The sequence below is a fragment of the Chlamydotis macqueenii genome, chromosome 8 (assembly GCF_036417535.1).
Source record: "Chlamydotis macqueenii isolate bChlMac1 chromosome 8, bChlMac1.mat, whole genome shotgun sequence".
NCBI classification, from domain to species: Eukaryota; Metazoa; Chordata; class Aves; order Otidiformes; family Otididae; genus Chlamydotis; species Chlamydotis macqueenii.
This window is the reverse complement of record NC_141563.1, coordinates 37,173,218-37,200,798: the sequence shown is the minus strand read 5'-3', so window position 1 is coordinate 37,200,798 and position 27,581 is coordinate 37,173,218. Positions and strand designations below refer to the sequence as shown.

The 27,581-nt window shown below is 44.6% G+C and overlaps 2 protein-coding genes across 7 annotated transcripts in view; both read left to right on the top strand.

Moving 5' to 3' along the window:
- Positions 1 to 27,581, top strand: part of NEGR1 (neuronal growth regulator 1) — a 726,879-nt gene that overhangs the window by 399,229 nt on the left and 300,069 nt on the right. The window lies entirely within an intron of this gene.
- Positions 948 to 27,177, top strand: ANKRD13C (ankyrin repeat domain 13C). 6 transcript variants are annotated; one of them, XR_015259204.1, is made up of 14 exons: positions 948 to 1,484; positions 7,955 to 7,996; positions 11,341 to 11,445; positions 12,372 to 12,457; positions 13,963 to 14,008; positions 15,644 to 15,710; positions 17,135 to 17,279; positions 18,070 to 18,201; positions 18,635 to 18,796; positions 19,549 to 19,628; positions 20,514 to 20,612; positions 21,289 to 21,389; positions 22,511 to 25,481; positions 25,579 to 27,177. XR_015259204.1 is itself a non-coding variant. In XM_086753496.1 (13 exons), exons 1-13 carry the CDS (start codon positions 1,124 to 1,126, stop codon positions 22,569 to 22,571), a joined length of 1,443 nt encoding a protein of 480 aa, XP_086609622.1. In that variant the 5' UTR covers positions 948 to 1,123; the 3' UTR covers positions 22,572 to 27,177. The 6 variants fall into 6 exon arrangements, 2 of the variants coding, with proteins under 2 accessions (XP_086609622.1, XP_086609621.1); XR_015259202.1 differs by having other exon boundaries at positions 22,511 to 25,496; XR_015259203.1 differs by having other exon boundaries at positions 22,511 to 25,755; positions 26,630 to 27,177.

Sequence of the window (27,581 nt, the reverse complement as noted above, 5' to 3'; positions counted from 1 at the left end):
GAGCTCCTGCAGGGAGATCTGGAAGCTCTGAACCTAACACAGTTACTTTGTAAGATGATAATGCAGCCAGGACTGATGTGAGGACAGGACGACTGTCTCGTCTTTCCCTTTTCCTGCGTGTGCTTTTGAGGAAGACCGCTCATACAGGTCCCGTCACTCTCCAGGTTTCACAGTCACCTGTCACGCTGCGTCTTTTCCTTTTGTTTCCCATTCTCTCGGTGAATGAAACAGCCACGCAAACAAGGGAAACAGAGGAATAGTGAAGGGACTGGGCGACGTTTTGTTCAGAACGGCATTATAGCCTATTTCTTTGCTCACAAGGGGATTCACTGGAGTGCCGGTGAAGACGCAGGAATGCTGGCTTGGAATCGCATTAAAAAATCCCTTGACCTTTTGCGACCTGGGAAGTAACCCAGAGCTCCTGTTCTCTTAGCGAATTAGGGGAACTGGCTCACCTCATTCGTTTCCTTGCTGTGTGGCTGGTTTACACCTCTGGCACGCAGCAACGCGCAGAACGCACGCTGTCATCCACAGCTGCGTAACTAAACCTCAGACCAAGACAACCCGGGGTGCACCTCGCCGCTTTGGAGGAACCTGTAGGAGTTATCACAGCACATTTTTTGCGGCCGACTGAGAATCCGGGCCCTTCCCTCACGACACGCAGCGCCGGAGACGGTGCTGGTACCCCTGGGCTGGCGGATAAGCGGGCGCGTAAAGCCCTGCGAGGGCCTGGCTGGGGGTCCGGGATCGGGGCTGCCCGCGGGCTCGGCCTTCGCCTCGGCGGCGGTGCCCGGCCCAGGGCCCGGCTGTGCGGGCTCCTCTCCCGGTACCGGCCGCCGCGCCCCGCCGCGCCTCCCGCCCCCCGCGCAGTCTCGCGGTGCCCGGGGAAGTCTCGCCCCCGCGCCGCGCCTCTCGCGGGAGCCACTCGGCCAAGATGGCGGCGGCGCCCGGCCGCTAAGCGGGCCCCCGCGGGGCGGGCAGGCGGCACCTCCGGCGGCGGCTGGGCGGTTCCGGGTGCTTTTGGCGGGGGATGCCGACGGGACGGGATTCGCCGCCGCGGCTCTGAGCGCGTCGACCCTCCGGATTTGCGGCGAGCCTTCCCGGCGGGGCCCCGCCGCCCGCGATGACCGGAGAGAAGCTGCGCTCGCTGCGCAGGGACCACAAGCCCAGCAAGGAGGACGGGGACCTGCTGGCTCCCGGCGAGGAGGAGGCGGCCGCCGCGCCCGGAGGCATCTTCACCGGGGGGCGCGGGAGCAGCGGCAAGGGCGGCCGGGCCGGGGGCCACCGCATCTTCAGCAACCACCACCACCGGCTGCCGCTGAAGGCGGGAGGGGGGGGCCCGGCGGCCGGCGGGACGGGCCCGCCCGCCGAGCCCGACAAGTGCCCGGCGCACTTCCCCGTGCACGAGTGCGTCTTCAAGGGGGACGTGAGGCGGCTCTCGGCCCTCATCCGCACGCAGGGCATCGGCCAGAAGGACAGTCACGGTGAGCGGCGGGGGCGGGCTGCCCCAGCCCCGTCCCTCTCGGCCCGAGCCCCCGGCTCCGCGTTCCGGGTCGCCGCCGGGCTCGGGGCGGGGGTGGGCGCGGTGGTGGGGTCCCCGGGGTAGCGCGGCCGCAGCTCGGAAAATGCTTGGGGGTTTTAGTGACAGGAGTGGGCGCGGTGCCGGCTTTTGGAACGGAGGAACGCTGGGAGGGCTTCCTCTTACCGGGTGTTGCTTCAGGTCCAAAATCCGGCTTCACAAAAAAACCAAAAACCAAACTATTTTTTTAAAGTCACCTGTTTGCTTTTGAGATGAGCACACTCAGGAGTTGTTCCTTTGGCTGTCGGTGGAACTATCTTTAATTTTTTTTCCTGAGGCTAAAAAAAAAACCCCAAATTTTTTTTTTTTTTTAATGCTTTAATTCTGGGATTTGAAAGAGCCAAAATCATCTTCTCTGCAAGCTTGTTTTGGCCACAGAAGCAGCAGCAGAGCTAGCAATACTATCCTCATGTTACTCTGTAGTGCCATAAATATTTAAAATCTTCCTAGGGCATTTTAAAGTAATATGTTTCATTTGGGGGGTGTTTTACATTGTGAAAAACTAAAGCAGCCTGTCAGGTCAGCCTCAGTTTTGTGGTTCGTTTCCTACCTGTTTCAAGAGTAACACGAAACGTTTCTGCTGGAGAATGCTAACTTATACCGTATGTGGTATCTGGAGAGGTTGTGATTAAAGGGTACAGTTACATTCTTTTTCTGATTAAGAGATAAATGTTCCCTTTGTTTTACTTTGTTATGTAAAATGAAAAGGAACGTTAAGGTAGAGCAATCTTTGGGATGGGTACAATGGGAAGAAGAATGTAGTTGGAAATTAAAAGCCACGTCCATAACGTTAGGCACTCTGAAACACAAACTCGCGTATGCGGCGTAAGATGCAGCTCAGTTTTCTCAATCAAGACGGGGAGGAGTATTTCTTACAACTGTCATAAAATTTTTCTAAGTACGTTGTTATAAATATAGCCACAGATATATTTATCCTGCCATCTTCATTCCAAACGTTGCAGCAGAGACTGGTAGAATGAAAGCAACAGACTTGGGAAGGAATTTTCTCCCTTGCTGTATTCCTTCTGCTGCTTTTTCCCCTACACCTCCTCCAGTTCCTCATCAGATCATCGTAAGCTTAATATCTTTACTTTGAAGGTGCTTCCCAACCCACCTTTGCTGCACTATCATCTTCAACATGTATCCAAACGTAGATATCATCCTTTTTCTTTTGTATGTACGCGCACATGCCTGTGTGTGTCTATATACACAAAAAAAATGTCCAGTGAACATCTTCCTACTTTCTCAATGCTGTCTACAGTAGGAACGCTTTGGGGATTTCTATCTCGCTGTCTTCCTCCACGTTTTTCATTTAAGTGTTCCTTTGCTCTTAAGTTTTAAAAAAAAACCCAACAACAAAACCCTTGATGTCTCGACATACCCAAGGCCTGACTCGTATTTCCTTGTTATTGTTTTCTTTCTGCCTGAATCCATCTGTCACTTGTTTACGTGCTTGAGTTGTGAGTTATTTGGGGCAGATAACTTCAGCTTACAGTTCTGCTCGGAAGTAAGCCAGGAGAATCCTCGTACATGGTACGGAAGTGACAGAGGGGAGAAGGAACTTCTAGTAACAGTTACTGTGTGTACTTCAGTCCCATTTTTGGTGTGCGGTTAAGTGCGGAAAAGCCAGGTCCTGTAGGGTGTTAAACTCTCGGTGTTCAGATAAAACAGACGCTGGCTGTGTGTCTCGGTTTCGGCTGGGATGGAGCTGATTTTCTTCCCAGTAACTGCTGTGTTTTGGACTTAGCATGGGATTTGGTATGTGAAGAACGTTGGTAATACGCTGATGTTACTGGTTGTTGCTAGAGAGACCAGGGACTTTCCCAGCTGCCCGGGTTTCACTAGCATGCAGGTGCGAGAAGCCGGGAGGGGTACAGCCGGAACAGCTGACCCAAACTGGCCAAAGAGAGTATTCCATACCATAGACTCTGGAAACTGAGAGCATACCTTGCTCTCTAAATTAACCTTAAAAAACATTTCCCATCAGAAGGCCAGTGTCATTATTCCAAAAAACCAGGAGTTTCTTTGGAGGAGCTTGTATGTATACCTGTTAGGTGACTTTTATTTCTACTATAATGTGCCCTTAAGAGCTTAAGGTTGTATTCACAATAAAAACATGTTGTGTGCTGGACTAGACAAATCTTGCTCAATTGCTCTTGGAAAACAGACTCAGCTTCCTTGTAGGTGTGCCAGATGCTTAACGGAAGGTTAAAAGCTACACACGCACGCGCATGTGGACAAGTACTGTAGTTTATGTGCGGTTTTGTGCAAACAGTTTTTGTTTGTGTGCCCTGGATGTGCAGGTGCAGGATTTCAGGCGCTGTTGTATCGCGGCTTTCTCGGAATAAAGCCCTGTAGGCTGTGTGACCTGGGGAGGGAAGCATGTGTGCTCATTTCCCAAAGCTACAGGTACTGGTGAAGTTATCTTTAGGTGGAAGGGAAACGTGAGATTTGTTTGTATGGTGAATCAAACTGCTGCCAAAAGAGAATGAACTTGATTGCAACTGTTCAAATATGTGCCCGTGTTTGTTCTAGTCAGTGTCTAGAAACGATCATACCGAACACGTTATCATTATGATTAAATTGCACGGAAGTCATCAGAACTACACGTCAGCCACTTAGCTATTTACAGTGCCCGTTTTGTTACAGCTCTCTTCCACAGGTAAATGACATAGCTGTGTGTTTGCACCCTTCCCTCTCTCTCCAGCAGCTCTCTCCTGTAAAGCTGCTTGTTTTCATGGAGTGTACTGGGTACTGGTGGCTTGTGCTGTGGTTCGTTGAAAACCTCAAGCTGTTAAAACCATCCGTGCAGCTGAAAGGAGTGAAGCTGCCCTCTCCCACCCTGTTGCCTGTCCTGGCAGAAATGCGTAGTTGCACTGTGCACTGGCTAGGAAAAATCAATTAGTGTTAAAGTTCACCATTTCATCAGACTAATTTTACCTAGAATTGCTCTGTGTGCTCTGGTAGCAAACGTTCTAGAGGAGCCGCAGCTGTTCTTGCCGTGATGAAGCAACTAAACGTGAATTGTGTTTTTAGGATCGGTGGAACTTGAGGTTGCAGTGCGACAGAATTCCAGTGGAGCGGTTCCCCTTGAGTCCTGTAAATACTGGTACTAATTAGTTTAGCAGTCTGGGACTTTTACCATCCAAATACTAGCAAGAGCACTATGGTGTGGCTCTGTTTCAGCAGCTGCTGGGATTAGGTTTACATTTTCAGATCCCATCTCTCCCGAAGGAGTAGAAGTTGACCTGTCCCGTTGCGCCTGCCAGCCAGCCAGGTTTCTGAGATGAAGTGTACGGGAAGTCTTTGGCTGCTGCCCGCTTCAGACCCTGATAAGTACGGCTGCTGCTGCTGCTCGGCGTCGATGGCTCCAGCTGGTGCTGGATGGGGGCCTGTGGCAGCACTGCTCTCAGCTTTTCCAAGGCATTTGTCATCCCTTAGTTTTTCCGGGCAGAGCAAAAGCTTACCTGTGCATAAGACTGTGATTAGACCAAAGAGGAGTGTTTCTGCATGAACAACTCTTCCCTTCTCCTCCTGGGGGGAAGAACCTGAAGATTGCATGGAGGCATTCCGTGAGCCGCGTGATTCCTCGCCATAATTTCTTTATTTTGTGACATACAACCTTGTACAGTTTGGATGGCTTATAGAGTTAAATTTGCTACTGATAAACCCATTTTGTTTGTCCCAAAGAGCATCAAGACCTCCTCAGGTTTATCTGATCTTAAAGTGGATGATTTGTGATGGAACTGTGGAAAACACTGTGTCAGGTTTGATTTTTGTATGTGCCAAAGCTAGCGTTGTGTCTCAGCTCTTGCTGCGACTGTTTTCCTTTGGGGAGGAGATCAGGGAGGTGCTTTTTGCAGTCACAGTGGAATTTTGATGGAATAAAAATGTACGTGAGAGTACTGTGGTGCTTATGGGGTTTGGTGTGCTGTGTGCACGTTGCTAGACCGCTCCATCCACAGTCCTGCCACCACGCTCCTGCGAGCTCTCCAAAGCAGCCGTGCTCTGTTGTGTCCGTGCTTGCTGAGTTGGGCTGGTCCAGGTTAAGAGTTACGAGAGAGGAGTTTGTCCTGGGCAGTGAGAAAAGGGCCTGACTGGCCAGGTAGTCCAGAACAATAGGAGCTACAGTGTTTCTAAGTTTCGTAACATCCCTTTTCTCTGTGTTTAACTTCTTACCCCATTTCCTAAAGGTGCTTTCCTGGCTTACCTGTTAGCGTGGCTCCTCTCCCTTTGGTACAGCACCTAGCCTCCGATTTTATCTCGCTGATGTTTGTTGAACCTTGGACTCCTTCTTGCCGGGGACATGCTGGCGAAAGGCTTCTTGACTTCCTCATAAATAGCTTTTAATTTTTTTTTCTTCTGGAATTGACAGATTCCTCTTTTTGTGCTTTGTCAGTTATTGTACTGTCTGTTTTTCTGCATGCTCCTCTTCCTCTCCCCCTTGTCTGCTGTATCCAAGTTTCGTGTCTCCTTTTTGAATTGCATGCTTTTTGGTGTGAAGACCATCCTTGAGTCAAAGAAAGATCTGTGCTGGAGGAGCTCTCTGGAGGTGATCTAGTCCAGCCTCCTGCCCCAAGCAGAGATAGCAGAGTCAGATCAGGTTGCTCAGAACCTTGTCCAGAGGAGTTTAGAAATGATGTGTGTTATCGCACAGCTGCACTTTCTGTTTGTTAGCTGACTGAACTCTGACAAAGTTCTCAGGAAAGCTGTCAAGAGGCCTGGTTAGCTTTCGTTTTGTTGTTTCTTACCGTTATACCACGCTGTCATAGCTACTGGAGCTGTCTGGCTCTGTTTTATTCACCGTCTGAAAGGTGGAGTGTTTTTTTAAATTTGAAGGTTTATTAATATAAGAGCTATCTTAGTGTAGAGCTGGTTTTATATGTATGTCCCAGTTAAGTGCTTGATAAGGTGAGGAAAGTGTATAACCCTGCCTTGCATAATCTGAATTTTCCGAGTACCTGGTTTGGCTCATTCTCCAGTTTGCTCTTCAGTAACGTTGTTATTTCAGTCACTTAACAAAGAACGGCTGCATCCACTATTCTAAATCGTGTTTTGGCTCGCAGATGTTACAAAATCTATTAATAGGAAATTCGAGGTTAGCTTAGAGCGTGCACAATGAACTAGGATGTAGCTGTCTGCGATGTTGCCAGTGACCCGCAAGAATAATTTGTGCTATGTGTTGAATAGCTCATTCAAAAACGCTTAGGCAAGCAGTCAAAGGCAGAGTTTCTGTCTTGATCAGAGATGTCACGATACTGTAGTACGCTGGCAATTACTTTGTATAGCGGCCTCTCCGTGTTTTGGATTGCAGCTTTTAGATGTACAGTACATCACCCCTTGCACGTAGCAAGTACTTATTGCTAACGTGATACTGTAAAATAACCCTCACATCAAGTGCGTTTGTTATAACTGCAAAATAAATTTGTCTTCCAGCAAGTTTTCCATTAACTCCACTAAGAAAATGTTTAAGCATATATACAGAGTACTACAGTTAAATGGAAGAATTCTGCATCCTTAAGCTACATAAATAAAATGCATCAGGACTGTGGTAGCAGCGTTAATCCAGAAAACCAGCTCTCCGTACCTTATAGTGCATGCTTAAGAACAGAAGTACAAGATGTGTGAAATAGGGTCGCGTTTGTAATATCTGCTAATAATCTCAGAAGCTTTCTCTGGAAACAAGGCATTAAAATAACAAAAAGGCTTTTTTGTAGTGAAGTTACTGTTACTTTGCAATCTGTCCAATACTCTATTAGTAAGAATTTTGTACTAGATCTTTGAAAAATTAATAAAATAGGCTCTTAAAATTTTAATCAGTATCATCTCTTTGAGTAGCTTTTAACCTAGATATGTCAGTCTTTGTAAAATATCAAACTTTTCAGACCATGGTGAGCGTAGAGGTTTGGGTTAGCTCATTCTTGAAGATGCAGTTGGACCTCTTTAGCTGGAGTAGGGTTCAAGAACAGGCTGCCTGGGGAAGCGGTGGAGTCGCCATCCCTGGAGGCGTTCAAAAAACCGCGTAGACGTGGCGCTTTGGGACACGGTTTAGTAGGCACGGTGGTGGTGGGCTGATGGTTGGACTTGATCTTAGAGGTCTTTTCCAACCGTAATGATTCTACGATGTCATTAAAAAAAACTCCTTTGGCACATGAAATGTGTTTCAGATATATTTGTTTTAACAGGTATAGTCCAAATGCTTGCTTAGGAAAATGTAACTGCTGTGGTATATTTTAGTGTATTCCTTCGTTAGGTCATGCAACTGAAGTTTCTTAACACGTAACGTTTGAGTTGTACGTGCAAACGCCTGAAGGAATTGCAATGGATTCTATTATCTTGAATCTAATGTATTTTTATTTCTATTATTTATTTTAGGAAACACTCCTTTACATCTTGCTGTGATGTTGGGACATAAAGGTAGGTAAAACCATCGATTTTGTTAGCTCTTACATTATCCTGAAGACTTAAGGGCAAGAGGAAAAAAAAGATTTTTCAGTTTTCCTGAACATGATCTTGTGTTTCAAGCTAGTTCAAAGTTTTCTGAAGAGAAGATGCCATGCAGATTTAAAAGACAAAAATTGGAATAGAAATCGGAGCTGTTAGGCCAAAATCAAGGAGCTAGGTAGTGACTGGGGTGGGGTGGAAAGGAGTTGTAGCAGTTGGGCTCTTTAGAACACGAGCAGCTCAACCAGCTCTTCTCTTTTAGGAGAGTTAGAAGGATATTGGGAAACTGGGAATATCATAGAAGATTGAGAAATAACTCGAAGCAGCGGAGGCAAGCGTGTGCGCACCTGCTTCCCCTTTGGTGTCCCAGCAGCTGAGGCGATGGGATACACTCAGTCCTGACTTGATCCAGGCAGATCTCTATTTTAATGTGCAATTAATTCGTGGTGCAGAAGGGTTGTTAATTTCTGCTTGTGTGATGATCCCCTTCCTCTTCGTCAACACTGTTCTGGTTATTAGTGTCACTGTGTTTGTTGCTGGTTGGGAGGGGGAATGCAGGAAATGCAGTGAGTTGTCTTAGGATGTTTTGGTAATGCCTGTGAAGTGATCTAAGATAATTGAGAGTTAGAGTGGGAGGTAATTTTGAAGGAAGAAGGAAGAGAGGTGGCTTATGCAGAAGAAGAAGCAGTAGAGCTTGCTGGAATCTGCCAGTATTGGTCTAGCCTGTGATGCTTTTCACATTTTAAAAGAAGGAATACAAGAAAAATAAGATATACAAAAAACTTTTTGAGACAGCAGTGAGGCAAATACGTTTTACAAGTGCCTGCCTGCTGGAACTCACAGATAAGAGGTTTTTTCACCTTGTGGAAAATGGTGCTTTAGCAGAACTGCTGTTTTCCAGTGAGGATCCTAGGCTGGAGGCTTGGAGCAACAGAAGGATACAGAGGGAGAAGCCTTTCTTTAATTTCTCAGCCTTAAACAAGGCATTTTTTTGTAAGAGAGATTTTAGTGTTGTTAACTACTTACTCTGCGGTTTCAAGCAATGATGATTAGCTTTGTTTATGGCCTCTGTTGTGCCTTGCTGCGGTGCTTGTCTCAAGCTTTAGTTTGTCATGGCCACTAGTTAACATTTACACGTTTTGCACTGCTGGGTGTAGGAGTTGTGTGGCTTTGGTTAGAAGGCAGTTAGCTGTCATGAAGGGACACCTTCCGTGTAGCTACAACGGTGTCATACCACGTTAATAAATGCAAGGAGTTTTGGTCAGAGATGGTTCTTCCAATAAAACTGATAGAAAAGAATTTCCTAACTTTAATTCAGTACAGTTGAATATTTATTCTGACTTTCTTAAAATTTGTGTATTTTACTTCTCAGCTCTAGGACAAAAAGCAATCTATTTGGTGCTGACAGATTCCTTGAATATGAGTTATCCTCGTGTATAGTATAGCGAGGAGAGGCGTTTCTTCCCTCTACTCCTTTTCTCTTTGGCTCCATGGTTTAGATTTTAGTTTGCTATTCACCTCTTGGCTTCTTTCCATGTCGTCAGTCTTCCTGTGTGCAAAGCCCTAAATCCTTTAGGATGCTTGTGCGAGCCGTTGTCTAGCTTGCCTGGAGCAGGGCTATTTGTACATCACATCCAGCACAGTACCTGGTTTGAGTGTTTCGACTTTGAATCCTGCGTGGTCGTTGATCCGCCAGGATCCCCGGTCCTTTCCTGCCTTGTTAGTCTGTCTCGTCGGTATCGAAGGTCAGTCTTCTGTCCCTCTGGGGTGGTACGTATAGCAGCTGTATATAGCAACGTTATAGCCAGTCTTCTCTGAAGTGCAGGGTGAGTTTACACCCTGTTTGTTTAACTGGAAATGTAATCTGGCTGGTAAGCGCAGGCTTGCTTTCCTGCTCGCTGTACGGTGTTGTTATTGTGTGAGGCACTATATTTAAGCAACCATAAAAATACTGCTCTGTGTTTGCTGACAAAGTAGTCAAGGCTTTTGTTTATTTACCACAAAAGATAGATAGTGTATTCACCGGTGAAGTATCTCTTCCTTTCCAAACAGTGGGCTTGCCAGTGACTCAGGATCGCTGCATCTGGACTGACGAGTACGGTTTCCTGTAACACCTCTAGCAGGAGGCTAATCCAGGAAGTTCCTCTAGCCGTCATGCCGGCCCATCCTCTTTGTAACGAGATGTTTCATCAGCCTGCAGCTCCAGCTTGCTGCTGTTCTGTCATTTGCAGATGGGTCAGGTTGATTTTAATGAGATGAAGTGAGGAAACTTTCCATAGTCAGAAACTGAAGAACTGTTTCAAATGAGGACAGCTTATTCAAAACACGGAAATACTGCAAGCTTTCTTCTCTCCTTAATCTTAAGGACTATTCGTCATTCCACCTTCACCTTTTATCTGTAGATAGAGAAGGGAATGCGGGTTGAGCTGTGACTCTGCTAGCAAGTCGTGTGACTTTGAGATGCTAATGTTGCTGTATTGGCACAGCGTGTGCCCGCTGAGCGTCAGGGGTGGCGGTGAAGCATGCCGTTACTGATGCTCTCGGTGAAGAATGTAGCACGTTGCAAGCGTACCTCTGTACTGACGGAGCAAGGGGCCACGGGTTGTGTGCTCGGCTGTCCGTGCTCCAGCCAGCCGTGTTGTTAGTCCTGCAGTGCCTGTTAGTTGTACAGCTGGTTGTGCGCGTATTCCGAGGCTGGCCTCGGTCACAGTGTGCTTGTTTGCCCGCTTTAGATGCCGTGTTACCGCACACAGCGGGGTGTTAGTGCCACAGCTTCCTCTCTGCCCCCCATACACGCGATGTTCTCAGGGCTTGCCCAGAGTCCGTGTCTCCGTGCATGGTTCTAGCAGACCAGTTTGTTCACCTTTGCGCAAAGGGGGTGGGGATGGAGAGGGGGGAGGACTGTGCGCTTCTTCTGTCTGTGGAAGACCGTGAAGTGTGACTTAGTACGTGGCTCTGTGCATTGAGTAGAGAGGGCTGATGTAATGATTTACAAAGATGTGTTGTGTAGCTGTGTGTATGTGCACATACAGAAATACAGCTTTATAAGAAGCAGAAGGGACATTTCTTCAGTGGTTATGTAATTGCTGGTTGATCACCAATTACGTTTTTAGTGCTGATATTTAACAGGGAAGTGCTGTGAGTCCTTACATAAGTGGTTTTTGTTTGTTTAAAGTTTGAGTCAGAAGATATGTATTTGATAAACTTTAATACATTTCATATCTGCTACTTTTGCTTTATTACTGTTTCCTTTATTACTAATGTTATTGCTACATCCTTGATGTTTACTGTAAATAATTGCTACTGTTTTGTTACAGAATGTGCCCACTTACTCTTAGCCCATAATGCTCCAGTAAAGGTGAAAAATGCTCAGGGATGGAGCCCTCTTGCAGAAGCCATCAGCTATGGAGACAGACAAATGAGTAAGAACCTCTGCTTCCCAATTAATCGAAAATTCAGGCCTCATTTGGAACAGGAAAACAAAAGTTTTCAAGCTAGGGGTTTTTATAGTACTCCTGTCTTAGCTCTCTGAAGAGTTTATCTGAATCAGCTGACCTCTTTAATATCTAACTATTGAACGACAAGCTCTACACATGTCCATTTCCTTGATAAGAAATTACATCAGGATACGTAATGCTGAGCAGAGTTAAGATTTTGCTTGAGGTGATTGTAAAAGCTACAAGCTAGCATTCTGTATTTAGAATTGGAGTTACGAGGTCAGAATGGATTTTAGCTGTGTGAGATTGTCCAACTGGAACTGCTCCGTGTGCTCATATGTACGTTTGGTGTATGGGTTGGCAATGGGACACTGCTTTTGTGTTGCATCTCGGCAGGCCAGTGGGCAAATACAGCGATTACTTATTTCAGGTACAAAGTAGGAAAGGGAAAATTATCTAGTGCTACTTGCGAGTGGATGTTAATAGTATTTGGTATTGCCGTATCCTGTAGCGCAAAACTCCCTGTATAGATGGGGAGTTTTACCAGTTCATGCTCACGCATTATCAATACAGTCATGCACTAGTTCGTAATACGCTAGCGACATTCTGCGTGTCAGCTCCTCACTACTAAAGCGTTTTCTCACACTGTGTACCCACGTGTTTACTGACACCTGCGGAAAAGCCCTCTGGACGTGGTTGTATACTTTATATCATAAACAATTATTGAGGCTTGTCTTCCTGTTGTGATCAGGGTAGGCTCTGTGTAATGACTGTATATTGAAGTTAATTTCTCCCAGGTCTGGTGAAATGATACGCTTGCGATGGTTTTTCTTAAGATGTCAAATAATGACACTAACTTGTAGTTAACAAACAAGTAGAACAGATTTACCTGATAGTTAATTTCTGTTCAGTTACAGCACTCCTGAGGAAGCTTAAACAGCAGTCCAGGGAAAGTGTTGAAGAAAAGCGACCTCGATTATTAAAAGCCCTGAAAGAGGTGAGTTCAAGGCAGTTGTGTTGACAAGAACAGATCATGATGGGAAGCAGTGGCTTACATTCTTAGTATGGCTGCCTTCGTAAACTGTAAAAAAGCTTTTTACTTGCTTTTACAGATTTTTTTTTTTTTTTTTCTCTTAATAGCAAGCTTGGCTTACAGTGTCTGTTTTAAGGGGTCACAGAATTATGTGTATTTTTAGGATAATACTTCCTTCTCTAGCTCTAGAAATTCAAATAGAAAGGTTTGTATAAGACCGACTTGCTAGTCCTTGCAACCTAAGAGTTAAAGAATGTATTTTTAGTGTGTATTTATTTCATTAGATTTTTAAGGCTTTCTTAAATTTTTGGTTTGGTGAATAGTTTACTGGTTTTGTGTAGTCACCAGTCACGAATGACACTTTCTTTTCGTGCTTAGTAATGAAAGAGATTTTTGGTTTAATTCTCCATCTGCATGCAGCAGCCAGTTCTTCTTGAGCACAGTGAAACTTTCCTCAGTTTAGGGAAACCAAGGAGAAAAGCTGTTTCCTCCATTTCAAACTGCTGCTACTGTGGTTATAAAGTGCAGGTGTTTATTTCCCTCTAGGTGGGGTGAGCTGCTCCTTATCAAGTGGTAAAATGTGAATGGGTTTGTAGAAAACCAACTGTTACCTTAAGTTAATGACGCCATACCTGTGAAAAGTTGAGCTAAACTGCATCCGTGATACGCTCTGAGAGTACACTCTGCCAGCATTCCTACGTTTTTCATTGATCCAAGAAAAAAAAAAAACAAAACCTGCTGTCTGTCTAGAAGTGAAAAGCTTTCAGTTTTTGTGCATGAGCAAACAGAAAGCAAACACAGCTTTACTAAAACAGGTTTGCTGTTCCTTATTCCTGCTGATGCAAGACCTGGCCTAGGGTTGCATGTTTTTCTGCTTGCGTGGAGTGGAAGTATGTGCCTACCTCAGTGCATTACCAGCATTGCTAATTTTAATCAAGTCACCCCTTACTTTGCCTTGGCTTCGCATACATTTTAGAGGAGGTGACTGGCATGTGTTCATGGAGGTGGAGGAATTTTTGTATGACTTAAGCGTATTTCCAGAAGTCAAATTGAAATGTGTGTGTGTGAATGCTCCTAGCTGAAACTTGACTCGTTAATTTAAGCCAGAACATGTAATTCCATGGGATTGGATGTGATCAGTCAAAGCAAGCAAAGAGCTCCGTAAGTCTGTTTAAAAACACGTATTTACAATAAATCTTTTACAATCCATGGCTTAATAGCTGTATAAATTATTATTTTTAAAAATTAGTTAAAATGGGTAGTTCAAATGAGTTACGTAGTTTTATCATTATTGATTCTGCTTGAGTTAGAGCTTCAGAAAGGTTTAAGTTCAAATGTTTAAATTCAAATACTGACATTAGAGAAAACATTTTCTTTGGCAAAACACAATGTCTGTCTGTCTTTCAGCAAATGTTACAGTTGTCGTTTAGACTAAAAAGTTTGTTAATATGTTCTTCTTTTTATCTCAGCTAGGTGACTTCTATCTAGAGCTTCACTGGGACTTTCAAAGTTGGGGTAAGCAGTCGCGAATTCCTTTCATAGGGCGATCATATAATCAGTCTTCAGCACGCTTGTTCTCTCAAGCGTAAATTCTCTTCTGGTTTGCATGTTGGAAAGTTCACACTCCAGTTCTCAAGATCGAAGTGTAAAGGAAGGACAGACAACTTTTTCTGAATTATTTTGGCTTATTTTTGGAGCTGAATTCTGTTCCGTAATCCAATGACACGCTATGGGGGGGAACAAGCTGTTGTCAATTGATGTCTCTGCAGAGCGGTGGTTTGAACCATTTAGTGGAGTAACTGGAGCTCGGGCATTTAATTTCCGGAATTTCAGCCTGGGCTTTGAAACGGTGACTGTCAGTTAAGCACAGCTATCTGGTGGGTTCTTCAAACCCTAGCTTCATCTTAGTGTTTCTTCTATGTACCTGTGTAACATTTAGTGTTTTCTCAATTTCCACCTCCTCTTGTCTGTAGAAGAAAAGTCTAACTAAATTAGCAAAAATGCATTATCAGTGATCAACATGTCTGAATAATGTCACAATATGGGAAGTGATGCCTTCTGTTACTGATTGACATTTAAGCTAGTAATTTTATATACTTTTGTAGAGGCATAGTTAAGTATTTGCTGCACTGTATGCCTCTTGCTGTATTCAGGGGAGGAATGAGCAGCCAGGCTGCCATCAAACTTTGGAACACACGTGGAACAAACACCTCATTTTTCTACGTGGCCTACTGCGTGTGCTGCATGTTTAATGAGTGGGCTTTTTTGTGGAGGAGTCAGCGTAAAAAGGAGAGTAGAGCTAGGCGTGGACTAAGACAAGACATTACTTAGTGATGAGACTCCAGCCTGACTTGCAGTGTGATGGTGGCAGCCAGACACGGGACAGAAAAAGTGACGCCAGGGGCAAAGCCAGCTTTGAGGGGCCCTCTTCTCTGGGAGTCTCACTCTGCCTCTGTTGACATTATTTAGTTTTTTCTATATATCCTCTTTCTTGAAGGGAAAAAGATGCGCTGGGCAGTGCCTCTGTCCTAATTATTGGTCCACCCATTTTCCAGGTGGTCTTAATTCTTCTCAGTTCATTTTGAGAAGAGTTGAAATGCCATTGTGTTGGGTTGGTTTTATTGCTGTTGGAGTACACGGTCCTTTTCAGAGTAAGGACAGCTGCGGTCTCGGACATCCGTCTTGTAATACTGTGCTGACTCTCTGTTCACTGGTGGTTTAATGTTTGCCTGATGTTTAAGCTTAGTGCATTGGAATTTTTTTTCCTGCTTGTGAGCGTTCTGCTCTAATTGTAGCTAGGCTTTCAGCTGGCACAATATGTAAAGAAACTATGAAATCGTAGAATTAAAATTTCAACCAGTTAGAAGATGAGTTATTAGAACTTATGAATTATTTAGCTGTGGCTGAGGACGCTTTATATTTCTCCTGATGCTGAAAGTAGTCTGTAGAATTACAGAGGAGTTTTGCAGTTACTGAATAGGAATAACCTGGGTATTTCTCAGTTGTATTTGTACTGAGGTTATGATGGAAAATGGATATGCTGTGTTTGTAGGAAAATACACTGAGGTTCTAACTGATGTGTCGTTTTAGTAGAAATACTTCGCAGGGGAACCTCGGTGTCCTAATTGCATTCTTTCTCCCTGCCTTTAGTGCCTTTACTTTCCCGAATCCTGCCTTCTGATGCATGTAAAATACACAAACAAGGTATAAATATCAGGTAAGGACTGAGTTTACAGTGTCTGTTATCCAAGTCATAAATATCTGCATGTTAGTGAAATAAATCCAGCCTGAAATAAATCACTGCGGAGTCTGCAAGCATTTGTGAAGCACCATTGTGTTTGTACGTTGCTGTTTAGAGGCCAGAGGTGGTTTGAACCTCAAACTGTTTTTCTTTCTCTGGTGTGAATTTAACTTAATTTCCCGAGTAACTTAAAATGTAAAGCAAAAGCAGTTAAGCTGTGTAAGGCTTTATCTACCAGACGTTACAATGATTAATTGAAAAATAGGAGTTTGATATTTTTAACACAATTTGAAGTAAATGAATGTTCAGTATTTTGTGGAGAAATGTTGCAGCTCCAGTAAAAAAAAGTGATGTGGTTCCTGTTTTTAAAATGCTTAATGTGACAGATTCACAAACTCAATAGAGTGCTTCCAGGAATCTTGCCAAACTCAGCTCTGTAACTGGTTTAGTTTGGGTTTTTGGATTCAAATGTCTTTTCTGTCTTTTTCTTTAGGTTCCAAAGTTTAAAACAAAGAAACTCAGGAATATGATTGAATCTTTCTAATCTGTAGGAAATGTTGTTCTAGTAATGCTGTTGGCATAGGTGTGTGAACTGACTTTTTAGGTCAAATTTGAGTCTGACTGGTTGGATTTTTCATTTTCCTTCTCGTTTCTGTGTGCTCCGGTTGTATGGCACTGGGAGTTACAAGACTGGCACTGAGTGGAAGTAGCTACAGATTCTTTCTTGAAATCAGAGGCCAGTATATGATGAGTATTAAGCAGTCACCCCTTGGAGCTGAAGTGGTCACTAAAGTCAGGTTCTTTAACCGTCTTTGTTAAAGAAGTAGGAATTCTAGCAATAGCAGATAGGAATTGCTAGAGATCTTTGTCCTTGGCTCCATCTTCCAGTTATTCAGGTCAGCAGAAGCATTTCTTTTGTGTTGGTGAGGGGAAAAAATAGAAATAGCAACTAAAATAAGTCGTATTAAAAAAAAAAAATCAGTCTGTTTCTTAGTCTCCCTCATAATTTGGGTCATGTCCTAATATTGTTGCTCAAATCAGTGGCTGCCTCTCGTGGAACAGGCTGCTGGTCATGTGGGGTGGCGGTGTTTCTCAGCGTGTGGCACATGCTGCCTGTATAAATTCTGCCACTTCCTCTCGCTGGCAGCTTTGAAATAACATTTTCTGAAGAAAACTTTACCTTTTCCTATGAAGTTAGCGTCAGAATAGTTTGGAATGTGTTTATAACAGTAGAGGTGTTTAATGTGAAACTTATTAACTGTTAGTACCAATTTTTTAAATTTCTGTATCCAGGCTTCACTTATGAAGTATTTTATGAAAACTTAGGCCTTACTCTGGTTGGTTGTGATTAAAAACTGCTTGCAAACTGTACTTACTGGCGTACTGGTGTATTTTCACAGGCTGGACACAACTCTCATAGACTTTACCGACATGAAGTGCCAACGAGGGGATTTAAGCTTCATTTTTAATGGTGATGCCGCACCCTCTGAATCTTTTGTAGTTTTAGACAATGAACAAAAAGTTTACCAGCGAATACATCACGAGGTAAGTATCTCTGTGAATGCAGAGTATGAAATACTCAAGCTTTTACTTCACATCAGAGGTCTGACTTATTCTATTAAACAAAATATGCCTCTCAAAAAGACCAAACAAGCTCCAAAGAAATGTGAGCCAAAGAATTTTATGTTCAGTTGTTATAACTTAAGCTGTATAGGTGATATCAAATTTTCTTAGGAAAAACAGTGCTTTTGAATACAGACTTGTAAATGAGGAAGAAGCTAGAACGTGAATCTTTTGGAAAAATCTTTTAACGTTCTGAAAAAGCAAATACGTTTCAAGTTGTGACACATACTAGTTTTAATCTTTTCAGGGGCTTTAACTTAGATGTCCTCAGGTGGGTTTTCAAACTTGCTTGCCGCCGTTTTGCATCCGTTTAGTCACTCCGTGGCCAGTTTAGTTGTTAATGCAAAGGTGCGACTCGTTGGACCTCTTGGATTTCGTCAAGTTTTTAATTACAGCTTTATCCAGCAATCACTTCAGCATATGGATCTTTGCCTGTGGAAAGGATGTGGCTGCTGATAAATCACACTTGGATGCTTTGTTTGCATTAATTTTCAAGGTTAAACTATTCGATAACCATTTGGCCAGAGCTTCTGTAAAACAGTTTGAAAGTTCAGGAAATGCTAGTTCTGGGAAGAGTTCCAAAGGAAAAGGTTTATTGCTTGTTTGCTAGGGTTTCGTTTGGTTTTTGGTTTGTTTTTTTGTTTTTTTTTTTTGTTTTAGAGCAAGTAATCATTTTTAAGTTCTATTCAGTATTTGGGAATTTTTCTTCTAGGAATCTGAGGTGGAAACAGAAGAGGAGGTTGACATTTTGATGAGCAGTGATATTTACTCAGCAACCTTATCAACCAAATCAATTACCTTCACGCGTGCCCAAACAGGGTGGCTTTTTCGAGAAGACAAAACAGTAAGCTTGAAAGAAAATTTCACAGACTGCAGTACTGGGGACAAAATAGTTCAGGCAGCCTTGTGGTGATGTGGTTGGGAAGAAATAAGGAGTAACAAAGTCTGATGTTCAGGGCAGAGGAAAAATGTTTCCCCCTGTCCGCGCAGTAGTCACTAGTTTGGCCACATACAATGTGGATGATGGACTGACTGCCTTCATCGGAAAAAAAAGTAGCCTGGAAGAAAGATAACAAAAACTACAGCTAATAGGCAGGGGGGAGAACAGGTTGTACTGAAAACCCTGTGCCTTACTGGGATTGTCCGCTGATAGCTCATGCGGCTGGTTGTGGAAATGACAGCATTTCCATCCTGATACCGCACTGAAGTGCAGTTATTTGGATATACAAGAACTGAAATGTTTGTCTTTTATCTAATGTCAAATTCCTTTTGTGCAGGAAAGAGTAGGAAACTTCTTGGCAGATTTCTACTTGGTTAACGGACTTGTATTAGAATCAAGGAAAAGAAGAGAACATCTCAGTGAGGAGGATATTCTTCGCAATAAAGCTATCATGGAGAGCCTGAGTAAAGGTGGCAACTTAATGGAACAAAACTTTGAGGTACACTTAAGTAATTCTTCACAATATGTAAACTTTTGCCTAGGATAATAATCTTTCACACCAGTCATCTAGCAAAATCTAGAGATAATGATTTTATTTTGATTGTCTTAGTTTCAAAATAATAAGTATGACCTACAAGTAATAATCATGGTGATATGTTAATGAATTATCCTGATTAGTGCAGGCATTGAGGAATTTCTGTGATTGTGTTGGATATTTCTGTCTTAATTTGTCTCTTAGTGAAAGATTATGGTTTTGGCTGTGGCAAATCACTTTGGCTTCTTTTAGACCAAATGTTTACCATATAGAATGCCTTTCAGGTTTTCTCTTCAATGATGTTTCCCTTGAGCTTTGTTAGAATGGGCTAAGCCTGTTATTATCACCGTGAAATCAAGAGCTATTCAGAATGAGCCAGACGTCATCTGGGAACACGCACACAGCCTTTTAAAAATGATTAATTTATTTCTGTATTAGCTTGTGCTGTGTTACTTGTCATTCAGAGGCTTGAATTAACTGATTAGCTGGTGCACTGAGCCAGCCAGCTTCCACGTGAAATACAGCGTGAGGCCAGATACCGAAGTGGAGCCTGTGAGAGCAGGGGGTGGGAAAGCCCAGTGAGGTGTCGGCTGCAGACTGGATAGGCTGTACTCCTGTTCTTCGTCGATCAGGAGTACGGTTGTGTCTTTTGAATGGCCAAATTGTAAGAGAACGTGAGGAAAGATAAACAGTTAAGACGTGTTTTTTCTGAACAGCCCGTCAGACGGCAGTCGCTCACGCCGCCATCGCCCAATACAATCACGTGGGAAGAGTACATATCTGCTGAAAATGGAAAGTGAGTATTTCTGTTTCACTGACATTAACTTCCAGGGACACCTTTAGGCTGTCGGTGCGAGGTGGTGTTCTTCGTGGGGTTTTTTGGTGCGTTCTCTAGTTTGTGGGTGCCTTTTGTTTATAGTTTTGTGGGGACAGAGGAACATGAGGTTTGATGTCTCAGATGTTTAACGTTCTTCAGCTGGCTGGCTGGGGCACCTGTGTGCGTAAACAGTGTTAGTGCATCAGCTGGGGATCCGCGTCTGCCTCATACCCATGGCTTGAAATGTAAACATTTGGAAAATACGCGTATCTAAGCTGACTTTCTTCTAAAGGAAGATTTTCTGACAGATACATTGCTGTAATTCATTTATCTTTACTTAGGATAGTAATAAATAACCTAATTCGTTGTGTTTAAAATAAAAGCTTATGATTTAATGAGACTTCAGTAGCAGCGGCAGGGTACAAAAATGCGTACTTCTGGAATACAGGGACATACTGATCTGCTAGTACTGGCTGGATCTTTGCAAGATACTCGCCTCTAGGTGTGTAACTAGGTAGCAATCAGCTATAATTTGATTTAATTTACAATAGCTTCATTGGTTAGAAGATGCAAGCAGCTGTAGCCTTTGTTAATATAAGGTTTATGAGGAGTTATTTGAAGACTTTTCTTAAGTCGTTTCCCTGTCTCTGACTTGTGTCCTGGTGTAGTAGAACACACAGTAGTCTAAATTAAGATGATTATTGTCTCATCTTTACTATGCACAGCTTTTACTTTTAAAGCATTTGCTTTAATGTAGGGATTCTTTACTGATGTTTTCAAACCTGAGTCTGTCTGCCTTCCTTTAAAACCAAGGTTTCACTGAGAGAACAACTGACTTTGTCTTTCCCCCTTTCCCCCCTACAGAGCTCCTCATCTGGGTAGAGAGCTGGTCTGCAAAGAAAGCAAGAAAACCTTTAAAGCCACGATAGCTATGAGCCAGGAATTTCCCTTAGGGATTGAATCGTAAGTCAAAAGTATTGGCTATGAATGTTATCTGTATGTAGGAAAGGTTTTAATGTGTTTATGAACTGCAGAATTGTTCATATCTTCAGATATGGGAATATCTGGCAGTTCCAAACCTGTGAATGAAGTCATACTGGTATGCAAGTAAACTGGTAAAATAAGAGATCTCAGGGCTGGTGTGCTGTTACTGGAAGAGCCAAGCGCTTCTCTTCCTTGAGAAGACCAGAGGTTTGGCCAGGTTTATCATTAAGGTATCGCAGTACTGATGTACCGATTCTACAGGATTCTAAACCACTTCTGCCTGTAACAAGTTCTAGCACAACGTTGTGTCCCTAAACCAATGCAAAGCCGTGTCAGGTTCCTTCTGTCCGTGGAGGAGAGGGTGTGATACTGTATGCCTCAGTATCCTGTGTAAAATGAGGACAAGAAAGTAATGCCTTGATGTTAATTTGTACGCCTGCGGTGATAAGGTATGACGGTATGGATCACTAAGAACTGGGTGTGAGGGTGCTGGTACTGAAGCCCTGAGGAGGCAGATAGAGAAGCACGATGCAGTTTTTCAACTCCTTTTTTTTTTTTTTTTTTTTATCACCTTGCTATTTAGGTCATTTTTATCTCTTCTAGAGGGAAAGCTTGTGAAACAAGAATTTGTAATGAAATCCGTTTTCCTTTTCAGATTGTTGAATGTTTTAGAAGTTATTGCACCCTTCAAGCACTTTAACAAACTTAGAGAATTTGTTCAAATGAAGCTTCCGCCAGGCTTTCCGGTAAAACTAGGTAAGATGACTACAACTCTTGTGGCTTTGTATTTCCAAAGTGTATATACTCATTCGTGCAATGTGTTCAAAAGTTCTGCTGAGTTTGGAAAAGAACTCTCTTACTGCAGTGTGTGTTGCTGTAGGTTTCAGGAGAACTTAGTTAAGTTTGTGGAAGGTAACACTGGGTGGGAGAGCTGCAGCTGGAGGGTGAGTATAGCCCCAGTCAGGAAGAAAGCTCTCTGACTTACAGTTTCCTAATGCTAGGGTCTTACTCCAAGAATGATATAGGTAATGCTGATTTATCCTTGCGTTAAGGGATGATCTCAGTCATCAGTTAAGTATTTTGTAGCATTTTTGTGTTTCTTTTTCCTCAGGGATTACGGGTGATATATTTTTCACTTATAAATAAACAGAGAACTGTTACACTTCTAGCAAATGGAAATGTATAAAGCAATTTATTCGTGGTGTAGATTATCACAGCATAAACTGCCAAAAAGTAATAGTACTTTTCCTAAGATTTACAGGATTTCTTGCGTACCAGTAAGCTGTTTAAGCCAGACAATTCTGAACAGACTATGTTCTGGCTCCATCATATTTGCACAGCTCTGTTTATGGGGGATGGAATTTTTGCTTAGCTCACTAAGCTGGTTCAGGGGCAAGCCAGTTTATTGAGATCGCTCTTAGGTGTTCAACCTCCGTTCACATTGGAAGAAGGTTCCAGTTTAAAGTCTGAACATGTGGATTTGTTCAACTGAAGCCTGCGTGTGGCAAGAGTATTTTATCTTCTCTCATCTTCAGGCCAATGTCCTCTATTTTAACAGATTGATCTGTGTGTTCACAGCACATTGGTTTCCGTGTCATCGGTCTGCATCAAGAAAGCAAAACCACTGAATTAATATTATTAACGGTTTTTGAATGGGGTATTGAGTTGGGTATTGTTTCTGCGCTCAGGGTATCTGAGCGTATTCTGAAATAACTTTCCTTATAAACCGCAAGAGCTTTGAGTTGCTGTTATAGACTGCTAAACAAGCTCCTACGTCTTTAGCGAGTCCGAAGTTACAGATCTTTCAGTAACAGTTGGTAATTCGCGGTAATCTGTATTTCTTCACTCTTCACTGTGCCGTTTTGCTTCCTGTGTAGATATTCCTGTATTTCCCACCATCACAGCCACTGTGACTTTTCAGGAGTTCCGTTACGATGAGTTTGATGAGTCCATCTTCACTATTCCCGATCACTACAAGGAGGACCCCAGCCGTTTCCCTGATCTCTAGCTAAACTGGAAGGTTCATGGTGAATAACGATACCAGCGTACCACAGTGAAAGCAAATGGATGCGAATAGCCCACAGATAGAGGTAGCAAAGTGGGTCGTGAAGGAAGGGATAAACTTCATAATCCGGAAGAAAAGGGAACATGCATCAAAGGACTGATGTACTCATACTCACTACAACGGGCATCTAATCCGGTTCCTGATTTACAGCAAGTCTCCTGGTGTGTCGTTCGCGTTTTTATACATCCCCTACTGCAAGCGTGGTAGCCTGACACCTCAGTGACCCCGAGAGTACCTAACAGCCGCGAGGACTATCATTCGTTTTTAAATTTTTTACATTTCTTGGTGATACAGAAAGCACTCTTGGACCATTAGCATAAAAGTCAAAATGTCCTAGCTGGCTATTAGCCCTGTAAAACATCCCGCTGTACTTCAGATGACCACGTTCTATTCTTTAAAGCTTTGTTTTCATGAACTGTAAAGTATGTATCATTGTGTATAGTTCAGTAATCTGAATGTTAGTTGGACGTATATTAGAAGGAATGCGTCTTCTGTAGCTGAATGAACCAAATGGTGACCATTAAACAGTTGCGTTGTCATCCTGCAATCCACGTCAGAACCAGCGTTCGCTCTGCAGGGAACCAGGTACCTCCTCTAGCACCTTAGTGCAGTCCATTGTGGTGCTATCCGTGTCTCCGAACCCGTAACTTCTCTGAGCTGCTCGTTAACCTGCCTTCGGCTCTGCGCATAGCTTCTCTTCGTCCTGCTGCCCACGACGCTGTGTTGATTAGCATGCTGGGAGGCTCATTAGCTAGAAATTATCACTTTTTTCTTCTTTTTTCACATTCACTTAGGAGACTTGCTCCGTTATCGTTGAGCAGCAGCTAGGTTATCTTGTATTCGTATTCAGCAGCCGCTCGAGAACACGGGCTGCGTATAAAGAGTTCTAGAATAAGCTCAAGCGTTAAATCTTCGTAGAAGAACAAGTTTCTCTTGCAGTTCGTTTAATTGTAGTGCACATCGAATAGGGCTCACGTTGGAAGATTTTATTTGTGAACGTTTAGGGTGTTTCCCAATTAATTTCCTTCCTCTCAATATTTTGAACAGATAGGCGTTTCAGTCCTCTGGCTTCTTGAGCTTGTTCTCATGCCAGGTGGTTCCCGTCTCCTCGTTTGACCCCAATCCAGCGCTCTGGTCTGTTAGAAAGAATTTGTGCAAAAGGCTAATGGTGCTATTTGTTTGTATTCAGAAATCTAGATTCAAGTGCTGTGGTGTCATTGTACAAAAGTGTAAATATTTTCAGAATTATATTCTTTGTGCACTGTAGTTACAACTTTTTCGGGAAATCAATAGAGTTAAGTATCAAACTTTATTATGAAGACTACCGTCGAAGCTTAGTGAAGGTGACCACCCCACCGACCGTGCCGGGGACGCGTGGAGATGGCTTGTCACACGGCAATAAAAGCTGGCTTGTCAGGCGCATCGCCGCGCCCTGGAAACACAGCTCTGAAGCAGACGTTCTTCCACCACTCCTGGAATCCGTCCGTCTGTCTCGGGAAGTACAGCGTCCGCGCTGTAAGCGGGGTCCTGGTGAATCGCTGCCGGCAAAGTGCGGAGCCGCTGAACGCAGGAAGGGGAGGTTGATCCTCTCCCAGCACCGCGGAGCACCTGCAGGTTTGGCAGGTGGGTGGTGTTTGCTTTGCAGACTGCGATCGATGCACTGGAGTTATTCAGTCAGAATCAAACCGAAAACAGAACTGCGGGGGACAAAAGCAAAGGGAAATGTAGAGTTGTAACTACTTGTGCAGTACTGTATCCGTAGCAGATGTTGAACATTCGATGGGAATGATAGAACTTGTTCTTCCAGGTAACGATGAATTCCCGAGGTGTTTCACGTCTGTGCTATAAACTGAACCCACCCCGTGCTCGCCCTTGGAGACAGCTGAGCTCCGTACCACGAGAGACCAGGCTTGAGTGTGCGGAGACCGAGCTACCCCGTCGGTGCTGGAGGTTAGGGCTCGGTGTCCGTGGGACAAAGGCAGGTTTCTCCTGTCGCCCTCAGAGCTGCCCGTCGCAGGGTGGGATGTCTTGTGTAGCACTGCGGGATCAGGTCTGGTGCCGGGCGTGGAACTGAAGCAAGTGTGGGTGCCGTACAGGAGCACTGAGTTGTTGGGAAACGTCAGCAGATGCAGAGGAACGCTTCTCCGTAAGGTGAACGTTAGAAATCCTTTTTCTCCGTGTGACAGGGAAAGAACCGTGTGTTTCGTGCTACTTTGCGTGTTTGGTGGTTCCAGATTGCCAGCGCAGAGCTTGCCGCCGTAGGAGGGCGCACGCGTAGCGAGACTGTGGTTTAGGCAGCACAGTGACTGCCATGCACTGGACTGTAGACTTTTTAAAAAGAACAAAGCGCTGGCGCAGCCTCCCACGCGAGCAGGGTTGTGCGTGTCCCCGTCTGCCGGCAGAGCCGCCCGTGTCTCCGGGTGGCAAGCGAGGTGTCTGACTCCGAGCCTGCTGCAGTTCCTGGAAGTGTTCTCTGCGATTTCCAGGGACTCCGGCTGCGGGTTTTGTGGGGTCTTTTAACCTTCATGAGTACACAACTACTAACTTTGATACCTTTTAAGCTTTGCAGAAACTTTTTATAGAGGCTTACTCTAATTCGGAGTGTCGGCGAAGAGTGGACAGGGGTTTGGTTGACAAGTCTTTCTGCGTTGTCCTGGTGAATGTACGCTGCTACTTCTTTTCTCCTTGCGGTGGGGCTGACGGGTCTGACTGCCGCCACATCGTCCTTCCCAGTTCCGTGGCTGTTTGCCGGTTCCTGTGCCAGCCTTGTGACGTGAGGCTCGGTGAACTCCTCCTCGGTACATTTCCTTCCAGCTTCTGGTGATGTATTTTCTGTCTGAAACATTCCTAGTGCTGAGTTTTTTGGAACTTAAAACACAGGGACACGGGGCATGCTTTCCTGATGGATACGCTGCGAGCCGCAGGAATCCTCATTAGTGCCAGGGAATTAGGCTGAGCCTACCTTAGGGACGCGCTTCTTGGCACGACCGTAGCAACGCACAGGCGTGAGGAGGCGTGAGCGCGGCGGCGTAGCGGTGCCGGTGCCGTTCTGTAGGGGTGAGTCTGTCCGCGCTGGTGTGACTGCTGTATCCGCTGTCATTTGTTTTGCTTGCAAGGGAGTCTGCGTTGTGCCGACACAGTGCGTCCTTGTCGGGGCGGCTGCGTCTGCGCGGGAGCCTCCCCGGCGCCGCGGGTGGGTGAGGTGTTTCTAGCCTAGGGAGCCTTCGTCCGCAGCTGTGCTGCGGCCACCGCTGTCCTTTTCCCCTTGCGATCTCCTGATGGGATCTCTCCTGGAAACCTATTTTTTTCTAGCAGAACTCAGTTTTTGTTTTTCCCTTATCTTTTCCTCAAGACCACGCTGGGTGCTGAGGGAAGGTTTGGTCCCCGTCACGCCCACAGCGGCTTTAGAGGTGGTCTCCTCAGTGCTGCGCAGCGAGACGCGCGCCGGCTTTAACTTGTTAACGTGACGTGGGCACGCGTGGGCGCTTCCGTTGCGAGGAGATACCCGGGAACGCCAGAGGAGCTGGGGAACTGAAGCCCACGGGGGCTGGGTGGGAGCCACGGTGCCAGGATGCGCGTGGGCACCGCGGGGTCCTCGGGTGGGGTTCTCGGGTGGGGCTGGCAGCGCAGCGCGAGGGACGCGTGGGGAGGAGGCACCCTCCGCACCGGGGCTGGGGAAGAGGCCGCCTCCGCTCGAGCCTGGGGCATTGTTTCTTTCTGATCTCGCCACTTTTTTGGTTTTGTTTCCTGATGGCTGTGAGGTTTTTTTTTTTTATGAACAAGTTTTACAAGACAGCCATTGATTTTGGTAAACTAAGAAATTGTTGCAAAAGAATTCCTAGGGTTTGTTTCTTAACCAAACTTTTACTGGTCTTCCAAACAACTGCTTTAATTTGTGGCAAAGGGAATGCGTTTTCTTTTTCCTCTCAAGGAGCTGCTGTTCCAGTCGCTGCACTCACTTTACTGCCGTTCTCGAGTTATGTATTGAAATGATTTGTTACGGAAACTCTGGATGTATTTGTGCTGGAAACCCACCTCGGTCAGTTGATACTCAAAGCAACTGGGTTTTTTAAATGTATTTGTTCTGGATTTGTAACTCATGCAAGGATAACTGCGTTATTTAATCTGTATTAACAAAATTCCTGTAATGCTGCAGTTTCACTCTTGTTTTCCTTACAATTTGTAATTACCATGGAAACAACGTCACTTTTTGCATTTTACTAGTTGTCTGGGCCATGTTTTTACCTTCCCTTCGCTAACAGTCACTCTTGGTTGTATCACTTGTTAGAATAAAGACCAAACCGTGCCGTTTGATTCTGAAACAGCTCAGCACGTGAAAATCAACTTCTAACTCTCCTGCCAGCACTTCAGGAGCTACATGTGCACATCCGAGCAGGGATGCGGAGGGGACGGGCTCATGCTGCTGCGTTCTGCAAGGGCATTTTATTGGTCATCTTAAAAATAAAACCCTGCCTTTTCGGTATAGCCTGTTCTTTACCCGCCAAAGCTCCGGATCGTGTGGGACTGCCCAGTACGCAGAGGAAGCGCGGGGGGAGGACAGGACAGCAGCTGCTGGCGTTCTCCTGGAGCTAAGCAGTGAGAAGGTGAGAGGCGGCCGCCTGGGAGGGAGGGAGGGAGGGAGGGAGACCTTTTCTGTTTGCTGAACGGAACTTCTACCTCCTAAATCCGGAAATGTGTTAATTGAAATAACAAGATGTGGCAACTGGTTGTAACAGTAGTCTCTGGGAAGAACTGTGGATGACTTGGAGAGCAAAAGCTGGAACTTCTGAAGTTTCATTTTGCTTTGTTGAAGGCTTTTGTTTTTAGGATTTGGGGTTTTTTACTTTGAATTGTTCTTCTGCCCTCCTGCAGCCCTCAGCAGT

Bases quoted from the DNA above. Each gene is read 5' to 3' on its own strand.
- ANKRD13C (XM_086753495.1), top strand. From the start codon at position 1,124: ATGACCGGAGAGAAGCTGCGCTCGCTGCGCAGGGACCACAAGCCCAGC. The intron at 15,711-17,134 runs GTAAGGACTGAG...GTATTTTCACAG, and splicing joins AAACAAGGTATAAATATCAG to GCTGGACACAACTCTCATAG. The intron at 20,613-21,288 runs GTAAGTCAAAAG...TTTCCTTTTCAG, and splicing joins TTTCCCTTAGGGATTGAATC to ATTGTTGAATGTTTTAGAAG.